The sequence below is a fragment of the Cricetulus griseus genome, chromosome 3 (genome assembly GCF_003668045.3).
Source record: "Cricetulus griseus strain 17A/GY chromosome 3, alternate assembly CriGri-PICRH-1.0, whole genome shotgun sequence".
Taxonomy (NCBI): domain Eukaryota; kingdom Metazoa; phylum Chordata; class Mammalia; order Rodentia; family Cricetidae; genus Cricetulus; species Cricetulus griseus.
This window is the reverse complement of record NC_048596.1, coordinates 199,233,273-199,256,503: the sequence shown is the minus strand read 5'-3', so window position 1 is coordinate 199,256,503 and position 23,231 is coordinate 199,233,273. Positions and strand designations below refer to the sequence as shown.

The 23,231-nt window shown below is 48.1% G+C and overlaps 1 protein-coding gene across 5 annotated transcripts in view; it reads left to right on the top strand.

Moving 5' to 3' along the window:
- Positions 1 to 23,231, top strand: part of Galns (galactosamine (N-acetyl)-6-sulfatase) — a 39,276-nt gene that overhangs the window by 11,491 nt on the left and 4,554 nt on the right. For 4 of the 5 annotated variants that reach the window (XM_027410647.2, XM_027410643.2, XM_027410645.2 and 1 more), the window contains exons 6-12: positions 682 to 748; positions 833 to 960; positions 1,373 to 1,512; positions 4,482 to 4,585; positions 8,315 to 8,451; positions 9,121 to 9,223; positions 20,809 to 20,930. In XM_027410647.2, the coding sequence (XP_027266448.1) occupies positions 682 to 748; positions 833 to 960; positions 1,373 to 1,512; positions 4,482 to 4,585; positions 8,315 to 8,451; positions 9,121 to 9,223; positions 20,809 to 20,930 (801 nt within the window). The remainder of the gene's footprint in view (positions 1 to 681; positions 749 to 832; positions 961 to 1,372; positions 1,513 to 4,481; positions 4,586 to 8,314; positions 8,452 to 9,120; positions 9,224 to 20,808; positions 20,931 to 23,231) is intronic. The other variant, XM_027410648.2, reaches the window with a different exon arrangement.

Sequence of the window (23,231 nt, the reverse complement as noted above, 5' to 3'; positions counted from 1 at the left end):
GGGAGGATGGCTCAATCAATAACATGTTGGCTTCATAAACACAAGGACCTTGGTGTCCAGTCCTTGGTGCTAGTGTAAAAAGCTGGGCAGGATTGCATGCCTTTGTAATCCCAGTGTTGGGGAGGCTGAGACAGGAGGATTCCTGGGGCTCACTAGCCCATCAGTCTAATTGGTGACTTCAGAGCCAATCAGAGACTCTGGCCCAGCATGGTGGTGCACCTCTTTAATCTTAGCATTTGGGACACAAAAGCAGGCAGATCTCTATGAGTTTGAGGCCAGCCTGGTCTACGTAGCCTAGCCAGAGCTAACCAGTAAGACCCTGTCTCAAAAAAAAAAAAATTCAATAATAAGACACACAGAGAGAAACCTATCTCAAAGGAGATAGTCCTCCATCCTTTACATACATGTGCACCCATTCACTGCATGCACACCCACATGTACATGTGTACTTATACACATGCATTTATTTTTAAAGCCCGTGTCCTCAGCTACACCTTCGGACCTTATCTCATCTCTACAGCACACCCATCTTATATGCTGGAGCCATCAGAGCCTTGTCACCTCAGACAAGATCTTCACCTAAGAGCTGTGCAAGTTTTACATGGAACATTCCTGACTTGGCAGTAAAATTGAGGAAGGGGTTTTCTTGACTAAATTCTGTTTTTTGGTTTTTTGTTTCAGATTTTATGAAGAATTCCCAATTAACCTGAAGACTGGGGAAGCAAACCTCACCCAACTCTATTTACAGGTAAGGCTAAGTGGGCTGGTCCAAGGCAAGGAGGCAGGGGGATGAATGGCCTGAAGCAGAGGAGAATGGAGGCCTTTCCCACAGGAAGCTCTGGACTTCATCAGGACACAGCATGCAAGGCAGAGCCCCTTCTTCCTCTACTGGGCCATTGACGCCACTCATGCACCAGTTTATGCATCAAGACCTTTCTTGGGTACCAGCCATCGAGGGCGGTGAGTCATAAGCCCCACTGAGACCTTCAGCTATGCTCAGTATCATTGGGTGGGTGCTCTGGGCCATTATGGGAAGTCCAAAGCAGCTGGGATGTTTTTCAGTTGTGAAGATTGCTTGGCATACATGAGGCCATTGAACCTCCAGGGGGTTCAGTCCTCAGCACCACAAAAAAGAGAAAGATACAAAAAAAATCTATGCCTCTTTTACCTCCTCCAGCCTAGGATCAGTGATGAAAGGAAAGTTGTGGTGGTTTTATCTGCTTTGTTTGCAATGAACCCTTTGAACTCGAGCCAGAACTTTCCTTTGAAAAGCAGCTAGCTGCCCCACTGGTCATCTCAGAAGTGATAAGATTAGTATTGGGGTCACACTAATGCTCTTGACTGCCTGATAGAATATCATCTTCCCCTGCAGGTATGGTGATGCTGTACGGGAAATAGATGACAGTGTTGGAAAAATCCTGAGCCTTCTGCAAAACTTGGGCATCAGTAAGAACACATTTGTCTTCTTCACATCTGATAATGGTGCAGCCCTCATTTCTGCTCCCAAAGAAGGCAAGTTCTGTTTCCTGTCCTCTGGCCCTAGGTCACTCACTAGAAGGTGGCTCACAGACTGAAGCCTCCCAGAATAGAGTACCTAGCTGCAAGGTCTTGACCCTGCTGACTCAGACATGGTCTGGGTTCACAGGAATTTGAATCTTCTGAGAGAGAGGAACAGGCAAGTGTCAGGGGGAGGAGATGCTGTCTCAGGAAGGTCCTTATCAGCAAGAAGCTAGTTTCCAGCAGCCTCAGGCTACAAGAGACTTTGGCAGCCAGGGCTTTGGCAGAATACCTGGTAGTGATAGGTTAGAGCTTGTTTGGCTGCTACAGAGGTGGCTGGAAAAGCATCCTCAGTCTTGGGAGCTGAACCTAGGACAGTCACCCATTATGCTGCAGGGGCTCAACTATTAACATGAAGTTCCCAATCAAGGTTGAGAGCCCAACAATCTCCCCAGCCTGTACTGCCCTTAGGCAATCTGGGCTCTGGTACCTCAGGTGGCTCAGTCAGTCCTGCCACCCAGTGTCCTGTGGGCTTCCTGGTTTCAGGTAAAGAAACCCAGTACAGCCATCAGAAACCAAAGAAAAGCTGGTTTAGCAATAGAAAAGACAACCAAATCTAGCCAGGCTAACCTGAAGGCTCTCAATGCCAACTCTCAGGGGTCAAAGGTGCTAGACAAAGGGAAATGGTATTTCTAACAGTTACTCTAAGATCGCAGCAGCTGCTCTTGTGTGTGTGGTAGGTTGGAGGGCAAGGGCCATCCTGCACCAGGGGTAGAAGATGGTAGCTATAAAGAAAATGAAAAAAGTCCTTGGATTCTGTCAAGCCTAGGCTCCAACTTGTTATTAAAAAGTGGGAATTCGGGCGGTGGTGGCACACGCCTTTAGTCCCAGCACTCAGGAGGCAGATGCAGGTGGATATCTGTGAGTTCGAGACCAGCCTGGACTGCAAGAGCTAGTTCCAGGACAGCCTCCAAAGCCACAGAGAAACCCTGTCTCGAAAAAACAAACAAAACAAAACAAAAAATACAAATAAAAAATAAAAAAGTGGGAATTACATGCTGGGATACAGCAGATTCTGACAATAACTAGACAAGGCAAAGCAAAACTAGTTATCCTTGCAACAACTGCCCAGCTTTGAAGAAATCTGAAATAGACTGCTGTGCTCAGAGCTGAAGAGATGGCTCAGAGGTTAAGAGCACTGACTGCTCTGAGTTCAATTCCCAGCAACCACGCGGTGGCTCACAACCACCTTAATGAGATTTTGTGCCCTCTTCTGGCCTGCAGGGCACATGCAGGCAGAAGACTGTACACTTAATAAATAAAATAAAAATAAAAAAAAGAATGCTATGCTCTATTGTCCAAAACTGGTGTCCATCATTATAGTGTCAATTCTATTGAATTAGGCACAGCATGCAGACAATACCACAGAGTATGCATGCTGACTGTCATTCACCCAGGTAAATTCTAATATTATAGAATCATTCCTGAACAGACTGATGAAAAATGAACCAGGAAAGTTTTTCTTGAATAAAACTTGTCAGAGCTTGTTTTTAAAACATAAAAAAACACTTAAAATAAAAACCCACATTCCCGGTTGGAGAGATGGCTCAGTGGTTAAGAGCACTGACTGCTCTTCCAGAGGTCCTGAGTTCAATTCCCAGCAACCACATGGTGGCTCACAGCCATCTGTAATGAGATCTGGTGCCCTCTTCTGGCCTGCAGGCATACATGGAGGCACAATGTTGTATACATAATAAATAAATAAAATCTTTAAAAAAAAAAAAAAAAAAAAACCCACATTCCCAAAACTAACTTAAGAAGTAGAAATAGAGCTGAGCGGTGGTGAGTACACCTTTAATTCCAGCACTTGGGAAGCCAAGGCAGGAGAATCTCTGAGTTCAAGGCCAGCCTGGTCTACAGGGTGAGTTCCAGGACAGCCAGGACTGCACAGTGAAACCCTGTCTCAAAAAAAAAACACAAAAAAGGGAGTAGAAATAGAATAATAAAATATGGTCACCTTCAGGCCCCAGGCACCCTCCCCAGATACAGCTTTCTTTCTGCCTGACATCTCTTCTTACTGGTATCCATGCCTGTTTCTCTCATCAGTGCTATTAGCCTGCTGAGGGGTGAATAGAGCTGCTGCTGTTGAGGCTTCTAGTTTGAGTTCTGTTCACACTGCTATGTCTGCTACATATGGAGAAGAAGCAGGATTCCATGGGAGCTACAGAGCGCAGTGACTGCCATTTCCACGGATGAGAGTCCTGTTTGACTTTTCACTGGGAAAACGCTTTGTTTCTCCCCACCTCTGTGCCCTGGGGCCTGAGGTAGAGTCTCAGCAGCACATGCTATGGCTATCTATCTATCTTTGTGGAACAGTCCCACCTAGCTCCAAGACTCTTGGATTTCTTCCTTGTGTCTAGGCGAGAGATGAAAAAGGGCTTTACCCCTACCAGCTTCCCACAGACTTGTTCGGGACCTTGTTCAAAATCTAGCTGTGTGCCCTGCCCCTACAGACTGTGTAAAGACCAAAGAGAAGCTGGGGTAGGCTGCATTTTAAGTAGGATTTTCCCCAATACATGATGCCTGTGAATATTAGCATCTAAGAGCACTAACTTAAAAACATCAGTAAGTGTCTGTGACTTTTGATAGGAACAGGCTTCTATGGCTGTTTCCTTTTTCTGAGCAGTGACTACTAGTAGGCTTGTGGCTCCAATTGAGGCAAGAATTTTCTGTTCTCTCTGGAAAGCTATGTCCAGAGCATTTTAGCTGTCTGGGTCAGAGCCACCCAGGTTTCCTGACTTGTGTCTGCAGCCTGACCTCCTCCTCCTCCTGGTCCTTTGTCCCTCAAGACTCAAATGTACCTAGCCAGGAGTTCAGAAGTCAGGATAGGCCACTTGCCAGCCAGGGGTGCTGTTTGTCTCTGATTCCCAAAGGATCTGAGCCCTGAGATCTTGAGACTGATAGGTGGTGACTCTCACCCCCAGGTGGCAGCAATGGTCCCTTCCTGTGTGGGAAGCAGACTACATTTGAAGGTGGGATGAGAGAACCTGCAATCGCATGGTGGCCGGGGCACATTGCTGCAGGCCAGGTGAGTCAGCATTTCACACTGACGCTATATCTCCTGCAAGGTCTCTCAGGGACATTGGTGCCCATGTGATAAGGGGGCTTCTGTAGTCAACTGACTGCTCACATTCTGTGGACTTACCATAAGGGACAGCTGCAGCCCTACATGGAACCCTCATATCTTTGTGTCAAAGACTAGAGGTGGGGCCTCAAATGAGTGAGTGTGTATCTTGCTCCAATCTGGACACCTTCATATCAGGCAGCACCCTCACTCCTAAGCTCTGGCCCCAGGCAGGCCACCCCTTGTCTAAGAATCCACTCTGGAACTTGTAGTCCCCACACTAAGTGCTTGCTGCTGAGATTAACATTCATGTCACTATTCCTCAGCTGGCCTCTTTCACCAATGGTCTTGGAGACAGTGTCTCCCTCTGGGTTCCTCAATTCACCCTACAGTGGTAGCCTCCATATACTTAGGGGTGGACAGAATAGCTGACTCTAACAAATACTGACTTGCATGGATAGTACAGGCCAGTCTCCTGCTAGGGGCCAGATGATACACACCCTTAATTCCACCTACTATCTTATGTGCCTATTGCTGTGTGGGATCCTATAGCCACAGAGTCCAGGGATTGCAATGCAGATGTCCCTGGTGGCTGTCATTCTGTCAGACACAACAGTCTTTACCCTTTCCTATAATTACACATATTAGGAAAGTGAAGCCCAGGGAGGTCACCTGTCCAGCCTGCCAGCTACTACAGCAGAACTGGCAACAATCCCCAGATATCCAGCCATGGGACCTACATTCCTACTCACCATGCTTTGGATAGTCTCCATGTGTCCCAAGGAACAATTGGGACTTACCCTCATTGTCTAGCTTCTAAACCTAGACCTGCTTGAGCCTCTGCCCCTCACTACCCTTTGCCTAGGGCCTCTTGACATGAGACCTCCAGGTCATACTAATCACCAGATCCTCGAAGGTTGGTGGATCTCAGTTTGTTGAATAGGCCTGCCTGTCATCTGGCCAGCTCCCTCTGTAGGACAGAGTGCCCATGGCAGCAAACTCCTCACATATAGAAGAAATATAGGGATACTAATGGACACTCAGACTGGTCATGACCATCTGACCCTTATTAAAGGGACCTGGCCCATCGCTGCAACTGCGGAAAAGAGGAAAATTCATTTCCTAGTGCCATCACTTCCAACTCTCATGTAGCTGTGAAAGCACTGAGCCAGTTGTCATTGGGTGTGGAGTGGGAGACACATGAGGTTTTCCTAGGAAGGAACACCAGGCATGGCCTTTGTTCCCCCATGAGGAGCCATATCCAATCCTAGGTTAAACCCTGCCCCCACTTGGCACTGGCAAATCGCAGAGGGGCAGCTGGGAAAAGGGAGTTGGAGCTGCCTGTGGGCCCAGGATGCCTAACCTACTGTGCTTATGTCCAGTGGGTTCAGAGCATCTGCTTCCATAGCTGTTCCTGCCGGATGCCCTCCGGAGGCACCAAGGTTTGATACTAGAGTCAAAGACACACAGCCTTGCCTTCTGAGGAAAGGAATAGCAGTGCTCCAGAGCTGTGGCTTTCTTTTCACTATGCTTCCCACAAGACATCCCACTGGAACGAAGTCACATGGGATTCAGGCTGTGCTCTGTAAGAACTGAGGTTTTTACTTAAAGCACCCTGACATTCATCTACCCTGCAGCAGACACTTAGCCTTCCTGTTGCTTCACCTGGCAGCGGTGGTCTAATTGCAGCCTTTAATCCAGTTTCATCTTGAAGAAGCTGACAGCAACCTCCTGCTGTTGGGCACAGTATCACAAACAGCTGGTGCATGTGTGCTCAGCTTTATGCATTGGCAGCCATCAGATCACCTCCTTTCCATCACCCCAGCCGTGGAACATGCTTCCTTCCTTCTCTTACTTTTTTCTAAATGAAAGTTTCTGGATCTGCCCCCCCCATTCCAATTCCCTCTTGTTTGGAGGGAAATACTTAGAAGAGACCATGAACCACTCAGAAGGCTCTGTTTCCCGCAAAGGCTTCAAAGGGCCTCTGTTGTTCCCCTGCTGCCATAGGTAGGGAGACTCTGGCACCTGTAAGAATGTCCTATTCCCAAGCAGGCTCTGTAGAAGAGTGTCAGTGTCACACAAGGACCTTGTTGCATGGTAAAAGTCATGGCCATTAGATTTCAGGCCACACAGCAAAGAAACAAAAGGCAGGAAAGAGTTGAGAGTCTGACAGATCTCAACAGATGGGACTTTTATTTCAAACAGTGAAGGACAGACACTTTCCTTTGGGAAAGGAGGGGTGTGCAGGGGGCTGGGGGAACCTGGTTTCATCTTTTATAGGGGAAGTTGTGGGGTTTGGGAATGAGGAATTAGGTACTACAGCGGAGAGTACATGCAGATTGCAAGGGTCTCTTCTGGAGTTGTTTGTCCAAACAAGGTCATTTTTACTTTAGAAACTACCCCTGCCCCACGATATCAGGATGTGGTGCTGTGTGACAGAGTTAGGCAATGGCAGTAAGGGACTGGAGTTTCATCATAGAGATGGAGGATTTCAGCAAGCCTTTAGGGGGACAGAGGTTCCTTGGTGTGAGTCTGGCCGAGTTTATTCAAGGTTTATTCAACAGTATCTCCAGCTAGCACAATTGAATGAGGGCCAAGCAAGGAGTGATAAGAAGAGTGCTGTCTAAACTGAACTTGCGCTGGGGTCCTGACTGGCTGCTGTGGAGTCATGTCTTCTTAGAGGACGACAGACACCCTTCTCCAGAGACTGCTCATCGTACACTGACCTTCCCAAGCCATAGAGGTCAAGAAAAAGAGATAAGCACACTGCCTATCTCCAGCACAGCAGCACTTAGAGGATGTTGGGGATAGGTGAGCCTGTGAAACAGCTCAGTGTTAACAAGGAGACAGAGTTACAAAAGACCCCCAACCACTTACTGACTGGGGCTGCCCTTGAACATGAGCAGAAAACAATCAAGCACTCTTCCCACAGGGCTAAAACATCCATAGATGAACAGTAGTGGGCCCACTACTGTGCCCCTGGCTCTCTTGGAACTTCTGACTGGGTAGAAAAGGAGGCAGCACCATTTGGATTGGTTCCTCTCCACTGTCTTCCTTGCTGCTTCTAAGACTTTCCTGACTTTTTCTCTTTTGATGTACAAAGCTCATAGTAACTTTCATGTGTCAAGTGTTACAGTTGAACCTTGAAAGGTGAGTCCCTTGTGGTGCTCTCTCTGTGTAAAGAGCCAGGAGGAAGGGGATGAAAATAAGGCTAGGCAGTTAAGAGCACTAGCTGCTCTTCCAGAGGACCCAGGTTCAATTCCCAGCACCCACATGGCAGCTCCTGTCTGTTACTTCAGGTTCAGAAGATCTGACACCTTCACACAGACATACATGCAGGCAAAACATAAATACACATGAAATAAAAATAAATAATTTAAATAATTTAAAAAAAAAAGCTAGGAGGAGCTGCTAGCATTCTGGGTCTAGCTATGACAACCAATCCATGTGTAGCAGAAGTGGAGCATGAACTGTGGCCTAACTCTGGGGTCAGATGTGCAGTCTAAGTCCCATCTGCCACCCACCAGGCCCATAGCTCTGCTCAGCCCTGGCTGTGACCCCCATGGCATGTGGCAGATAAGTATGTGTTGGAGCATGTGTGCACATCTGCAGACCCAGAGGAGAGTCTCCCGGCTCCAGCCCTCAAATACCATCTGCTCAGGAAGCCTCAAAGGAGTACTACATCCATTTCAGGTCAGCCACCAGCTGGGAAGCATCATGGACCTCTTTACCACCAGCCTGTCCGTTGCAGGCCTGAAACCACCCAGTGACAGGATAATCGATGGACTTGACCTACTCCCCACTATGCTCCAGGGCCACGTGATGGACAGGTTGGTGCTAGACAACATCTGTTTCAGCCCCAGTCCTGCCTCCCTTGCTCCTATTCTTCATGATGGGTCTCAGAGCTGCTCACAGGCTATAACTTCCTCATTGGCTGTCTATGACCCATATGGAAGGAAACAAGAGTATAGATGTGGGAACCCTGTAGCTAAACTTGGGATATGTACCTAGGAAGGAGACCAGTCTGGGCCCATTGGGCACTAGGAAGCCCTGACTCTTAGGAAAGCATCTTAAGGCTTTGGGGGTAGAGGTGTCCTTCCAGCATGTGTAGGCTTCTCCCAATCCCAGACCCATCTGATTTCCAAGAAGGAGGATCTCATTGTCACCAGCTCAACTCCTTTGCCAGTCCAACTTCCTAGGGCCTGGCTTTGCCTCACCAAAGGCCAAAACAAGCAGGGAATGACTTGGGCCAATCCCTATAGCCTTGTTGGCTACCACACACACAGTGCAAAGTGGGACCCCAAGACCTCAGGCATGCTGGGAAAGCATTCCACTGAGCCACATGCCCCTATCCCTCCTACTCTTTGTACTGTGAGACCTTAGTGCATCTTTAAAATACTAGCTGACACCTGCATAGGCAGCTCACCCCTCCTCAGGCAGGAGCCCCACACATGAATACATAGACTTGGTCATGATTCTGTCTCTCCTCAATGCAACAGGCCCATATTTTATTACCGTGGAAACACATTGATGGCAGTCACTCTTGGCCAGTACAAAGCCCACTTCTGGACTTGGACCAACTCCTGGGAAGAGTTCAGACAGGTACAGGCCCCCGAGTACAAGCCCTGGGAGGAGCACCACTGGGAGATCTCTGGAGAATCTGTGATCTATCTACTTCTAAACCTCCCTCCCCCATGTGGCCTGTGGGCCCTGCCCATTCTGTTTTCATGTACAGATGTCCAGAGGTAGGCTGGGCACACTTCTTTCTCCCTGGAAAATGTTAGGAGCATATGAGTGGTGTCCTACAGAGAAAGAAGCTAGGGGACAAATACTGTCTCCTGGGATGTCCTGCCTTCATAGGTCTTCAGAGAACACAAGATCCAGGTTCAGGTTGGCCTCACTCTCTACCATGCCCCTAAGCATCTCCTTAGTACCCATTCTCTTGCTCCTTCCAAGGCTGGCAGCATCAGCAGTGGTCTGCCCAGGTCCAGATGCCAATGCCCACAAAAGGCATCAGTATCTACATCCTGGTGCCTGCTCAAGGTCTGAAGGTGAAGTGCCACAGCACATAAGCCTAGACTCCTGCTGGCCCATCGGCCCACATGGGGCCGCCATAGGCCTTGTGTCCCGCAAGCTTCTGGTCCTGCCTCTTCCATCCCCTCAGGCTCTGCAAAGTCTTTATTCACATGAAAACCTACTAATGTGCCTTAATAGGGAAGGAAATCACTTACTGGAAAACCCTCCAGCTACACAGGGCTTTGGGCCGGGCAGGATGCCAGGCTGGGCTGGGTATGTGTGGGCAGGTGAACAGCATATACCCAGGTGGACATGTGGCTGTAACTCAGAGGCATGACTCCCCAGTGCCTTGTTTGGGGCAGCCTAGGACAGTGTCCAAAACCCATGTTCTTTCTGACCCACACTGCCTGAGGGCCATCCAAAATACTGGCCTGCCATGCCATCAAAGACTGTGTTCTATTTAGGGTTTCTATTGCTGTGATGAAACACCATGACAAAAAAACAAGTTGCGGGGGAAAGGTTTATTTGGCTTACACTTCCTCATTGTATAATCCATTATTGAAGGACAGGAATCAAACAGGGCACCTGAGGCAGGAGCTGATGCAGAGGCCATGGAAGGATTATTGCTTACTGGCTTGCTCCCCAGGCTTGCTCAACCTGCTTTCTTATAGAACCCAGGACCACCAGCCCAGGGATGACACCACCTACAATGGGCTGGGTCCTCCTCCATTAATCACTAAGAAAATGCCCTACAGATTTGCCTACAGCCCAACTTATGGAAGCATTTTCTCAATTGATATTCCCTCCTCTGAGATGACTTTAGCTTGTGTCATGCTGACAAAGCTGTCGAGGACAGGCAGTCAGTATCCTAGAGACACCTGGTTCCTGGCTGCTTGTGGATGCTCCTGGTCCCTGTAACCCAGAAGTGCCTTTGGAATTCCCTCAAGGGATCTGGGGCTACAGTGAATGGACCCTTAGGGTTGTCAAACAAGTCCTTGTACTCTCCTCAGGGTTTTTTCTGGGATACCTATTGTTGACTCCTCAAGAGTCTGAGTAATTTAAAAGTCAGAAGGAAGAAAATCCCTCTCATGACTGTGGATCTCTCTCTGGACCCTGCAGGGCTACAGGGGGATAAGGTGGCTACTCTGTCCCTTTGGACTCCTTAAGACAGGGTCCAGAGAAACCCATCTTTGCTTCTATCAGACTAGCCCCAATCCAAGAAAGCATACACCAAATCCTGCCAACACCTTTGAATGTCTGGAAGTTTCTCCAGGCAGAATACAGATCTACATGGCATGGTGGGTATGAGTTAGTCCTGACTTGAACATGTTTTCATGGGCTAGATGATATCAGGAAAAGCCCGCAGTGCCACCAGCAATGCCTTGCTCTGTGTTCCAGCAGGAAGAGTGAGACTCACACTCCACCTCCTTGGTTGTCAAAGGAACATGCCTCTTCCATGTTCTGGATCTCCTGTGAGGAAGCCTGTGTTGGCATAGGTTTACTTAGCTTCTAGCTTCTAAGAATATGCGACATTTGAAATGTGCATAGCCCTTGCTGTTAACAGAATCTCTCTCTCCCCCATTGTGGACAATGATTCCAAAGAGCCAGGTCTCAGGGCATCATCTCTCATGGTTCAGGTTTAGATAGTTGAAAGTTGGTCTCTTGCTGGAATCCAGTCTAGAGAAAAGTTTCCTGGAGCCTGGATGGGACAGCCTAGGCAATGGCTACTCCAGCCACATCAGGAGATGACTGTCCATCAATCCCACCCTCCATCTTAAGCTGAGAGGCCTATGTTACATAGAGGCCTAAGATCTATACAGTAGGTCACCTGTTTTAAAGGTCACAGCCAGGCCCAGAAGAGCCAGCATCAACCTTGGGTTTACCTGATAGACCAGGGCATTCACAGCCCTGTGTTACTGACATAGGCCCGGTTTCTTGGCCTTATGTCACCTGCATGGTTTTGCAGGTCAGCCTATGGAGGCTTCATGCCTTCACAAGCTCATCTATACCCTGTACAAATGCTAGGATCTCCACAAAGCTGTTTTGAAGCTGAGGAAGAATCCCACAAAAGATGACAAATTCATGTCATCTGAACTGCCCCTGGGCACAGATCACACAAGTCCAAGGGCTGGGAATTATGTATCTGCTCACTGTCCCATCCTGATAACAAACACATTGGGGGGGTTTATTTGGAGGCCACATGGTTTTTCCCATTAGGTTCACTCTGTACCCACTCTTGCTCTAAAGGCCAGGCCTGAGAGTATTATAGCCAGCATACCCTACTCCAGGTCACTTGAGTGGCTAGCCTGTTCCACTTCCTACTTGGGCCTGGGACCAGTGGAACCCAGGATTCCTTGGTGTGACTATTCCATATAGACTTATGGGTACGTCCTCAGTGTAGTGCCAAGTAAGCCTCACCCTTTGGTGGGGGGCTTAATATCCCTTCCTTGAAACCCAGTGCTAGAAACCAACCTGGCCCGGTGGGAGGTGAGGAAAAAAATACAGAGATGGATAAGGGTGCCAGACCCATTAGGAGCAGGGATTTTGTTTTTGTCTTTTGGGGTTTTTTGTTTGGGTATTTTTTTCTGTTTGTTTTTGTTTTTGTTGTTGTTGTTGTTGTTTGTTTTGGGGGGTTTTTTTGGTGGATTTTTTGTTTTGTGTCCCACGCGATCGTCTCGCCGGCAAGAACCACACAGGACATTCGGATCCTTCTGCAGTAAAGCTTTAATGCGTCTTGAGAGGAGAGCATAAGCTTACCAGAGCGGAGACCCCGAGCCAAGAATCCCGTCCCCTTATAAAGGCTCACAAACTCTGAGCGATGCGTGTACAGCTGGGATAGGTGCATGACTCGTCACCCTATATGACGCCATGGAATAGGCGGGGCTAGGCAGTGGAAAAACACTGGGCACATGTATACCAACGTTGTTTACTTGACCCGGCAGCGGATGTCAGCGCCATCTTGTAATGGCGAATGTGAGTGCGGCTCCTCACATCTCCCCCTATTTAATTATATAGAAACATAGAGGCTATAGGCCAGCCAAATGCAGAGTGGAGATAGAGGTCAACTCCCCAAAACTGGATGCAGACCTTGTCTTGAGCAGGACTCCAGACTCTGTGTCCAGAGCAGGCCCAGACCCGTCCTTATGTCTTTTTCTGGGGGAAGGGCATTATGACATATAACCTTCATGCAAGATGACATGTCTCCCAGAAGAGCCACAAGAAAAGCCGCAGGCCCTTTCTGTGCAGTGCTTAGCCTTACAACTCTTTTGACCTGCCGAACCTTGCTCACTCTATTCCATGCAATGAGGTCAAGCCTCCGGAGGTGCAGGAGCTGAGCAGTCGGCAACCTATTGTCTCAACATGCTTAGCCAAATGCCGGGGGAGATTCCATTCTCTAGGGCAGCAAGTGCCTGTGCAACCATTACCTTACCTATTTTGTTTGGGTTTTGAGTCTACACACAGTCCCAAGCATAAACACCACACCATTGCAGAGAATTGTGCCAAAAAGTCCCACCCCCACCCAATCCTTAAAATAGGAGAGAGCTGAAGCGATCCATGATGACAATCCCTCCGTCAAGGTGCAAGGAGTTAATCTGGATAATAGCAGCTCTCAACTCCCGGGGAGAGGGTGGAGTTCCGACTTTTGAAGGTCCGAAGGGGCTCTTCGGGTGAGTCTTTCCGGGATCCACAGGGGATTCTCTTCATCCTGTGGAAAAACACATATAGCTCCCCTGGATCTTATGAGAATAGGATCCGGGCCTCTCCAAAGACCAGTTAAGGTATCTTTCCATTTTACCATTTCCTTTGGCCTTTTAGGTTCTGAGGTGTGGCGCTTGGCCGCAGTATGGCCCTGAGCGTCAGTGTTTAGAAAATTAAGGGTAAAGAGTGCCATGGATATTGCAACTCTTGGCACCGAGGGTAAGGATGCTCCCATTCCCTCCTTTTGTTTGATTAAATAAGACTTAAGTGTGTGATGGGCACGTTCCACAATGCCTTGTCCTTGAGGGTTATAAGGTAGGCCAGTCAGATGGGTAACTTCCATCTGTCTGTAGAAGTGCCGGAACTTTTGAGAGGTATAAGCCGGCCCATTATCTGTTTTTAGGATATGAGGCTTTCCCCAGGCATTCCAGGCCTCTAAGTAGTGTTGAATCACATGTGTGGCCTTTTCCCCTGTCAAAGGCGTGGCACAAATTATGCCTGAGCAGGTGTCCATTGAGACATGAACATATTGGAGTTTTCCAAAGGAGGCAACATGTGTAACATCCATTTGCCATATCTGCAGCGGCCTAATGCCGCGCGGATTTATTCCTACATGAGGTGTAGGTAAAAATTTATAGCAGTTTTTACATTGAGTAACAATTTGTCTAGCCTCCTGCCTTGTCAAAGCAAATCGACGGCTTTCAGCCGTCACATGAAAGCGCTGATGAAATTCTTGTGCAGCTTGTATCTGGGTAGACAAGGCAGCAGCCATCAACTTTGTGGCCCGGTCTGCCAAATCATTCCCAGAGGACATAGGTCCTGGGAGCCCCGAATGTGCTCGAACATGGGTGACAAAAACAGGGAACCTCCTGTTTGATAAGGTAATTTGTATTTTTTGAAAGATACCTGTAACTCTGCTGGAGGGTCGTATTATACCAGCAGTTTCAAGGAGGTTGACCACATTAACCACATAGGAGGAATCTGACACAATGTTAAGTGGCCCCGGAAAGGCCTCAAGGACTTCCAGCACCACTTGGCATTCAACGATCTGGGGTGAGGTTTCATCGAATTGTTTAGAAACTACCTTATTCCCTATAACATAAGCCCCTACACCGGTTTTGGAACCATCAGTATAAACCACCGTCCCATTCGGGATTGGATGCTTTGCTGTCATCTGTGGAAACACTATAGCCTGATTTTGTGTAAATTGTAGGATTGGATGTTTTGGGAAATGATTATCAATTTTCCCTGAAAAGGAGGTAACCAACACCGCCCAGTCATTAGATGTAGCTGTCAGAGTCTGAATTTGTGCAGCAGTGTAAGGTACAACCAAGAGATGAGGGTCCCTGCCAAAATGAGCGACAGCTGCTTTTATTCCCTGAAGTGCGAGCTGTGCGACAGCATCAGGATACCAATCAATGATCTTAGCGGGGGAAGCATTTGGGTGAACCCAAAGCAACGGCCCATGCTGTCATAAGACGGCGGTCGGTAACTTAGCCGTTTTAAAGACACATAGGCTGAATGGCAATGTCTCATCTATGTGATGCAATTGTGCATCCTGTAAGGCCTTTTTCACCTTTTGTAGGGCTTGACAAGCAGCCGGAGTAAAGCTTCTGGGGGAAGAAATATGAGGTTTACCTTCCAGGATGTCGAAAAGGGGTTTTAAATCTGTAGAGGGGATCTTTAAAAAGGGTCTCAGCCAATTTATATCCCCCAAGAGTTTTTGGAAGTCATTTAAGGTTCTCAGATGATCCTTGCGTATTTCTATTTTTTGTGGGATTATTTTTGTTGGGGTAATTACCGAGCCCAGGAAGAGACCGGTATCTGAGACCTGGACCTTCTCTGATGCTATCTCCAGTCCCCATTGTTTTAACTCAGCTACCAGCATGGGGAAGGCTTGTTGCAGGACCTCTATCTTCCTATGGCAGATAAGAATATCATCCATATAGTGAATCATAATCATGGATGTAAATTGCTTCCTAACAGGTTCCAATGCCTTTTGGACATACAATTGGCATATAGTTGGGCTATTGGCCATGCCTTGTGGTAACATTTTCCATTGGAATCTCTTATCTGGCTCCATGTGATTGAGTGAGGGAACAGTAAAGGCAAACCTTTGCTGGTCCCGAGGATAGAGGGGGATGGAGAAAAAACAGTCCTTAATATCTATAATAATAAGCTTCCAATTTTGGGGTAGCGCAGAGAGCAAAGGGAGGCCTCTCTGGACAGGGCCCAGAGGGCGCATTTGGTTATTAATAGCCCGCAGGTCATGGAGCAACCTCCATTTTCCAGATTTCTTTTTGATAATAAAAATTGGGGTGTTCCAGGGAGAAGTGGAAGTTTCTAAATGCCCCAACTGTTCTTGCTCCTGTATAAGTCTTGTGACTGCTTCCAGCTTTTCAGAGGATAATGGCCATTGAGAGACCCATACCGGGTCCTCTGTATTCCATGGTATGGGTCGTGAAGCCTCAACGGCCCCTAAATAAAACCCAGTCCTTTTCTACTTTGATTCCCTTTTTGTTCAATGGGCTCTATTCTACCTTGCTCCCTCCTGCCCAGGCCCCTTCCTGGTATATAGCCCATTTTTGTCATTATAGCTGATGCCTGAGGGGAATACTCATTGGTCAGGGTCATGCCCATGGCTTGTAACATATCTCGCCCCCACAAATTTACTGGGAGGGGCAAAACATAAGGGGTAAAGCGTCCCTGCCTGCCCTCAGTGCTCCGCCAAACCAGGGCCGCAGCACTAACGGCTGGAGAGGATTGATATCCAAGGCCTTGAAGAGAATGAGATGAAACCACAGTAGGCCAGGATTTCGGCCACCAATGCAATGAAATGATGCTTTTGTCCGCCCCTGTATCTGTAATCCCCTCAAATTCTTTTCCATTAACCAATAATTTTATAGTTGGTCTCTCATCTAGGGGTATGGCCAGATATGCTGAATCATTACCAGCAGACCCCATGGCTCTTTTTTGGGAGGTGCAAGTCTCTCTATCCCCAAGGGAGGGCAGTAGCACTAATTGTGCGATCCTATCTCCCTGCTTTATGGAGAACACGCCCCGAGGGCTGGAGCAGAGGACCTGGAATTCTTTCTTATGATATGGATCTACGATTCCAGGATACACAATAAGTCCTTGTAAGGTCAAGGAACCTCGGCCCAAAATGAGCCCAATGGTAGCAGGGGGTAAAGGCCCCGGAGACTGGATTGGGACCGGCTGAACATTCATTTGGGGCATTAATAAGAAGTCGGAGGCGGCACACAGGTCCACTCCGGAGTGTCCTCGGGAGTCCCTTCCTTCTCCGAGTTGCTTTTCTGGAACTGGTTCCCATATTTCTGAGGGCCCTGGGACCATGGGCCCCGCGGCCCGTTTTTTGGTTGGGACACTTTAGGTTCCTCCCTAGGGGGTAAAAGCCTACCTTTTATGTCCTGCACAGATTTGCATTCGCTGGCCCTATGATAACCTTTTCCACAGTGCTTGCATAGCTCCATTTCCCTAGTCTTTTTAGGGGCTCTACAGTCCTTTTTAAGGTGCCCTGTTTTTCCACAGTTAAAGCAAGCTTTTCGGTCAGATATTTTTCGGCGCCTTTGGGTTTGTAAGATGGCTGCGGCCAAGCCTGCATTAGTAAGTGGCCCTCCGAGTTCTCTGCAGATCTTTAACCAGTCCTGTAAACCTCTACTTTTCCGGGGGGCTATGGCTGCTCGGCATTCTTGAGTTGCTTGTTTAAAGACTAATTGTTCAATCAGAGGCATGGCTTGTTCTGCATCACCGAATATCCCGCTAGCGGCCTCCGTCATTCTGGCCACAAAGTCTGAGAATGGCTCCTGGGGCCCCTGGACTATCTTTGTAAGATGTCCACCTGATTTACCCCTTTTTGTCAATGCCTTCCATGCTTTAATGGCGGCAGCTGATATCTGGGCATATACGCCCCAAATGTAATTAGTTTGATTGAGGGCATATGGCCCCTGTCCTGTCAGCATTTCAAAGGTCCATTGTCTCTGATTTTTATTTTCTGTTGTGACATTGGCCTTTGCCTGTGCCTGGGCTGCATCATACCAAAGAGCCTTCCACTCCATATATTGTCCCATATTGGGGAGCACTGCCTTTACTGTTGTCTCCCAATCAGTGGGTGTCATAGCATAGTTGGCTAGCCTTTCTACTTGTATTGTTGTAAAATTGGCATTGACCCCATACTTCCGGACTGATTCAGCCAATTCTTTAATCTGATTATAGTCTACGGGAGTATGTACTCTCGCCCCCTCATTTTCAAAGACTGGAAAAGCCATCTGCAATTTCCTTCGCTCCTCTAATGGTAAAAAGGAGTCGGTACCAAATAATGGGGGTGCTGATGGAGGTACACCCGCTGGATTAACAGGAGATGGCCTCATATTTGCTTTCACTTTTCTATCAGGGTGGTATCTGTCTTGCTCTAGCTCTGTTTCCTCGCTAGAGTCTAAAATCTCAGAGTCTGAGTTGCTCAGCTCCAAGGCCTCTAGTTTCACCGTAGGGTAGAGGCTAGGTTTTGAGTCTTTATTTCTCTTAAATTTACCGGGGTGTGACCGGTTATTCCCTATTTTCTCTCCCCCTTTTTTTGTATCCTGGGGAGGGCCTTTTTCCTTAGACATGTCCTTCCTTTTTTGAGCTCCTAATCTCTCATCTCGTTCGGTTTCTGATATATTATCCTGTACCTCTTTAAGCGTTTTTTGACTCTCTGCTACCATGGGACGGCAAGCCTCAATCTCTAGACAGTTTTTAATTAGGTCTCTCTGTTTTGAAGAGCCCATTATGCTGGAGGCTACCTGGGGTAAGCTTGGTCGCGAACTGGAACACCAGCCACGGTGGGCACAATATAAGACCAATGTAATAAAGACTAGAATTAAGGCTTTTATTGATCCATCCCATAGTGGTGACAAATTAAAAGCAAAGTCAAAAAAGAAGGTGTCAGAATAAAGCATACCTCTCCGAACTTACCACCCTGCAGTTCTGAATCTGCCCCGTCCGAGGGGTCTCCGCAGTGCCGGCGATGTTAACAAGTTCCCGGGTTTCGGCACCAGATGTCCCATGCGATTGTCTCGCCGGCAAGAACCACACAGGACATTCGGATCCTTCTGCAGTAAAGCTTTAATGCGTCTTGAGAGGAGAGCATAAGCTTACCAGAGCGGAGACCCCGAGCCAAGAATCCCGTCCCCTTATAAAGGCTCACAAACTCTGAGCGATGCGTGTACAGCTGGGATAGGTGCATGACTCGTCACCCTATATGACGCCATGGAATAGGCGGGGCTAGGCAGTGGAAAAACACTGGGCACATGTATACCAACGTTGTTTACTTGATCCGGCAGCGGATGTCAGCGCCATCTTGTAATGGCGAATGTGAGTGCGGCTCCTCACAGTTTTGGTTTTGTTTTGTTTTCTGAGACAGGGTTTCTCTGTGTAGCCCCAGCTGTCCTGGAACTCACTCTGTAGATCAGGCTGTCCTCAAACTCACAGAAATCTGCCTGCCTCTGCCTCATGAGTGCTAGGATTGAAGGTGTGCACCACCATGGCTTCTTTTTTTTTTATTAGCTAATTTTTTTTTATTTAAATTGCAGCTGTCTTGAGTTCCCATGGTCTGATTTAAAGCTGAAGCCCAGCTAAAAGGGGAGGGCTGCTTTTAAAAACAAAAGACCACAATCTGTCCCTGCTTAGGTAAGCTTCTGCAGGTGTGAGAACATCCAGGGTTTTTTGCATTCATATCTAGAATTTCTAGCATTGTCTTAACAGCCTCAGGTTGCTCACTAAACTAGCTTCAGACCTAAAATGGAGTCCTCAGCTGCTATAACACCTGAACTTTGACCATCCTAGGAGAGTGCATCAACCAGGTGGTGTCCCTCACCACCTCTTCAAAATCAGTGTTTGATTTCTAGCAGCTTACCTTTCCCCATTACCTGTGCCTCCAGAGCCAGGCCAGAGTTCAGCTCTGTGGGGAAGATAAAGCATAATGTACAACAGGCTGACTTCCCTGCCAGTGCCCTGAGGGTGAGGTGCTCAGACAACTGCAGCTGTAAGAGAAACTGTAGGCCAATTAGCAGGATCTTAATTAAACAGCTTATTTGCTTTGCATCCAAATTATAATTTATATGTCCCATCTAGACTTGGGTACTTCTCCACTGTTTAACATTTTCAAGATAACTGTGGTGTTCCCTGCTGTGCACTGTTTGTTTGTCCCCTGGCAGGGCACTCCAGGAGACCCAGATCCTGGAACCCACTTTGATTGGAAGGTAGCCCCCAACTTGTCTGCAGCTCAGTCTAAGTGGAACTTCATAGTCTACGGCCTCCCTGCTTTAAAAACTGTAAACTGGGCCGGGCAGTGGTGGTGCATGCCTTTAATCCCAGCACTCAGGAGGCAGAGGCAGGTGGATCTCTGTGAGTTTGAGACCAGTCTGGTCTACAAGAGCTAGTTCCAGGACAGGCTCCAAAGCCACAGTGAAACACTGTCTCAGAAAAAAAAAAAAAATTTAAAAAAAGGAAAAGAAAAAAAAGAAAACAATAAAAAACTGTAAACTGCTACACCATCACAGGGGTTTTATACAAGGTGTTAAGAGACATTTGCTTAGGGAACTGCACTGCATTGCACTTTCCATCTCAGGCATCATTTCAAACGTAAACAAACCCTACAGTGTTGTCTCCCACTGGCAATATGGCTGGCTCTAGAGCACCTGAGTCATGAAACTTAGAGTAAGCTCTTGCCTCACAGTTCTCTGAGACTGTTGGAAGCTTGATTGGGGGCATTACCCATTCCCCATCAGTGCACTCTAAGGAGTAACCAGGGAGATCTGGGAGGGAAGGTCAAAGGCAATGAACAAGTTTGCACACAGGAACTGTTGTAGTGGAATCAGGTTGTACCTAGGAGAGATAGCCTCCGCAGCCAAACTACCTGAGAAGCTGCAGGGGTTGACTCCATGCTGCCTGGGTTCAGCCTTCCCTAGTCTAGTGACTCACCCTTACTCACTCCATTCTGATTGGTCCACTGTTCTCCCTGGCCACACAATGAGGGAGCTTTATGGAACTTTCAGGAGCTCTTCTCTGAGCCATTGATCAAAGTCAAGATGTGGAACTGCCCAGACTGTTTCATTTTGTTTTGAGCAGGGTCTCATGGAGCCAAGGCTGACTTCAAACTCATGATATTCCTGCTACTGCTTCCTAAGTTCTGGGATTACAGCCTAGATGCCCAGACTACTATTAAGAGCTTTTTCCCATAAGGGGGTACAGGAAAACTTGGGGAGACACCCAGAGTGAGCTGCCTAGCAGCTCTGAGCCTGAAGCTTTTCCCTTCAGCCAGGTGGCCATACTCTACCTGACTCATGTTCATTCATCAATGAACACTATAACACCCGGTATGGGGGATGTGTGAGGAAAAGGACTAGTAGGACATCTCTTGCTGCATGGGCTCTGGCTCTGTGATGCTCACTTGGTCTCTCTGGCTCTTGTTACAGGGCATTGACTTCTGCCCCGGTCAGAATGTCTCAGGAGTCACAACCCATACCCAGGAAGAACACACGGAGCTACCCCTGATCTTTCACCTGGGACGTGACCCAGGGGAGAGATTCCCACTCAGGTGAGGCAGGGGTAGGGTCTCCATGCTCCAGACACTGGCCAGACAGGCCAAAGGTGAGAACCACATCTGAGTGGTCTGTCTTCCATGGAGTTACTCCTCTGGTCTCAGAGGGAATGTATGCCTCTTTGAGGACATGAACTACACAGAGGGATCCCAGAAACCTCCACCTCCACCTTGGGCCATGGTTGCTTTGCTCTCTGGAAGCTCTCTTCTCGCTTTCCTTTCCTGGTTACTTCTCATCTCTGCCCCTTCTAGGACCAGTCCCAGCAATGGGTCCTATACTCTGAGCTACCTTCAGGGCATGAGTGAGGGATCCAGGCTTAGGATACATCTATCTGTACTAACTAGCCCTGGGACTGACAGGAGGGAAAGATTGAGAGTAGAAATGTTCAGGGACATGATCCTAGATTCTAGAGTAAAGTGCTTCAGGTGACAGCCAGCATTGTGGAGCTGAGGGTTGCCTGCTGGTCCCCACTGGGCAGGAGTCCTTCAATTCAGGAGTTGTTATCCCTGGCTACCCACAGTGACAAATTCTGGTGAGTTAAATGGCCACTGTAGGGTTCAAAGATACCCCTCCTACTTTCCCCTATTCACAGTGAAGATCACAAGTCACTGCACACACAGTGACTGGAATCACATCCACCAAACTCCAAATCTACTACGGCTCCTCAGCCAACTCTGGCCCAGTTCACTCTGGCTCTCCCTGGGAGGCTAACACAGCTCCCTTAGCAGGATGGTAGGTGCCTTAGGTCCTGGATTACAAGTCCTGTGTCCTATAGCATTCCTGCCAGGTTGGAAAACACAGCCTTCTGCTCAGTGACAGGCCATGGCTTGCTAATCAGAGATTATAAAACAGAGGACTTTAATACACCATAAGGATCACTAAGGCTGTTCCTACATCTTGTGTGAGTAGTTGTATGTCTCCAGCACCTCGGAAGGCAACCTTTTAGAAATTGGGTCTTGTAGATATTGTTAAGGTCAAGATAGCAATGAGGTTATCCTGGATAGTGGTGGGGCATTATTCTGAAAGAAGAGGGGAGAGACATCAAGGGGGAAAGTCTGCTTAAGGACAAGGCAGAGATAAGCCAAGGGGTTGGACCAGGCAGAAAGGTACCTCTCAGGTTCTCTAGAGGGAGTGTGGCCCTGTAGTGTCCCAACTTCAACCCTCTAGCCTCCAAACTGCGGCTGTGTGGAGCCTCTTTTCCTTTCTCTCAAGCAGAGACTGGTATTTCCTCAAGGCCCACTAGGGCATAAATGTCACAAACCACAAGGAGCTCTGTTGATAAGGGAGGGTGGAGCTGCAGGGTTGTTTGGCTCTCCTAAAAGATATGTGTCTTGATTGATCACCACTGGCCTCCTGCCCTCAGGATCAACCCAAGGGTCACAGTGTCTTACAGTGGTGCCCCTGCTTCATTTTCCCACATCAAGTTTATGCTCAGTTTGGGCCCTTGGGGAATTTTTCATTCTGAGATGCTTCTTCTCAAGGCCTGTTCACTTCCTAAAGGTAAGCCCTACCTACCAGACTCAGTGAAGGCTTGCACAATTCTACCACCTGCAGCAGCTGCCCAGCCCCTGTCCCAAAGCCACCTCCTGGCCCAAGGGCATGACTCTCTCAAGACAGGGCATTAGGAAAGCCAGAGGTGAATTTTGGAGAGAATGTCCCCATGGCAGACTCTCTATGGTTTTACCTGCCTTGCTGCTTTTCTGCATTGAGCCTCTTGAAAAGCAAGATGATAGTCACAGACTGGGAGCCTTGGGACAAAGTCCTTAGCACTAGCTGGCCATGGGACAACAGATGTATTTGGCCACAGTACCTGCAGGGATTTTGGAATGCCCAGGACTTGGAATTAACAACAAGCCATGAACACGGCAGCACACAAGAAGTATAGGGAGGTACCATACAAGGGCTGGAGGTTATGGGTATAGGCAAGCCTCTGAAGATCCAAACCCATAAGGAATTCACCCTGTGGCCCTGTCATGTTGTGTGTCTCAAGATACTCCATCTGTGTGGACAGAAAACTCTGATGCTAGAAGTTGGACTAGAACATAACTGAGTCCCAGGAGCCTAAGTCCTCTTCCTAGGAGGCAGCTGTGCTGGAAGAGGCCCTGCTATCATCAGGGAGCAGTCAAACCCAGTACAACGTTGGAGTACAGCCTAAGCCTCTGAAGTCCCTCAGGCCCCTTGGGGTCACAGTGATGGTTGGGGTACCTGAAGGGTAGGAAGCATATGGTCATCTTCTCACCAGCCATCCTGAGACATTAAGAAATATGAGGACTTGTTTCACATGCAGAATTCTCTCT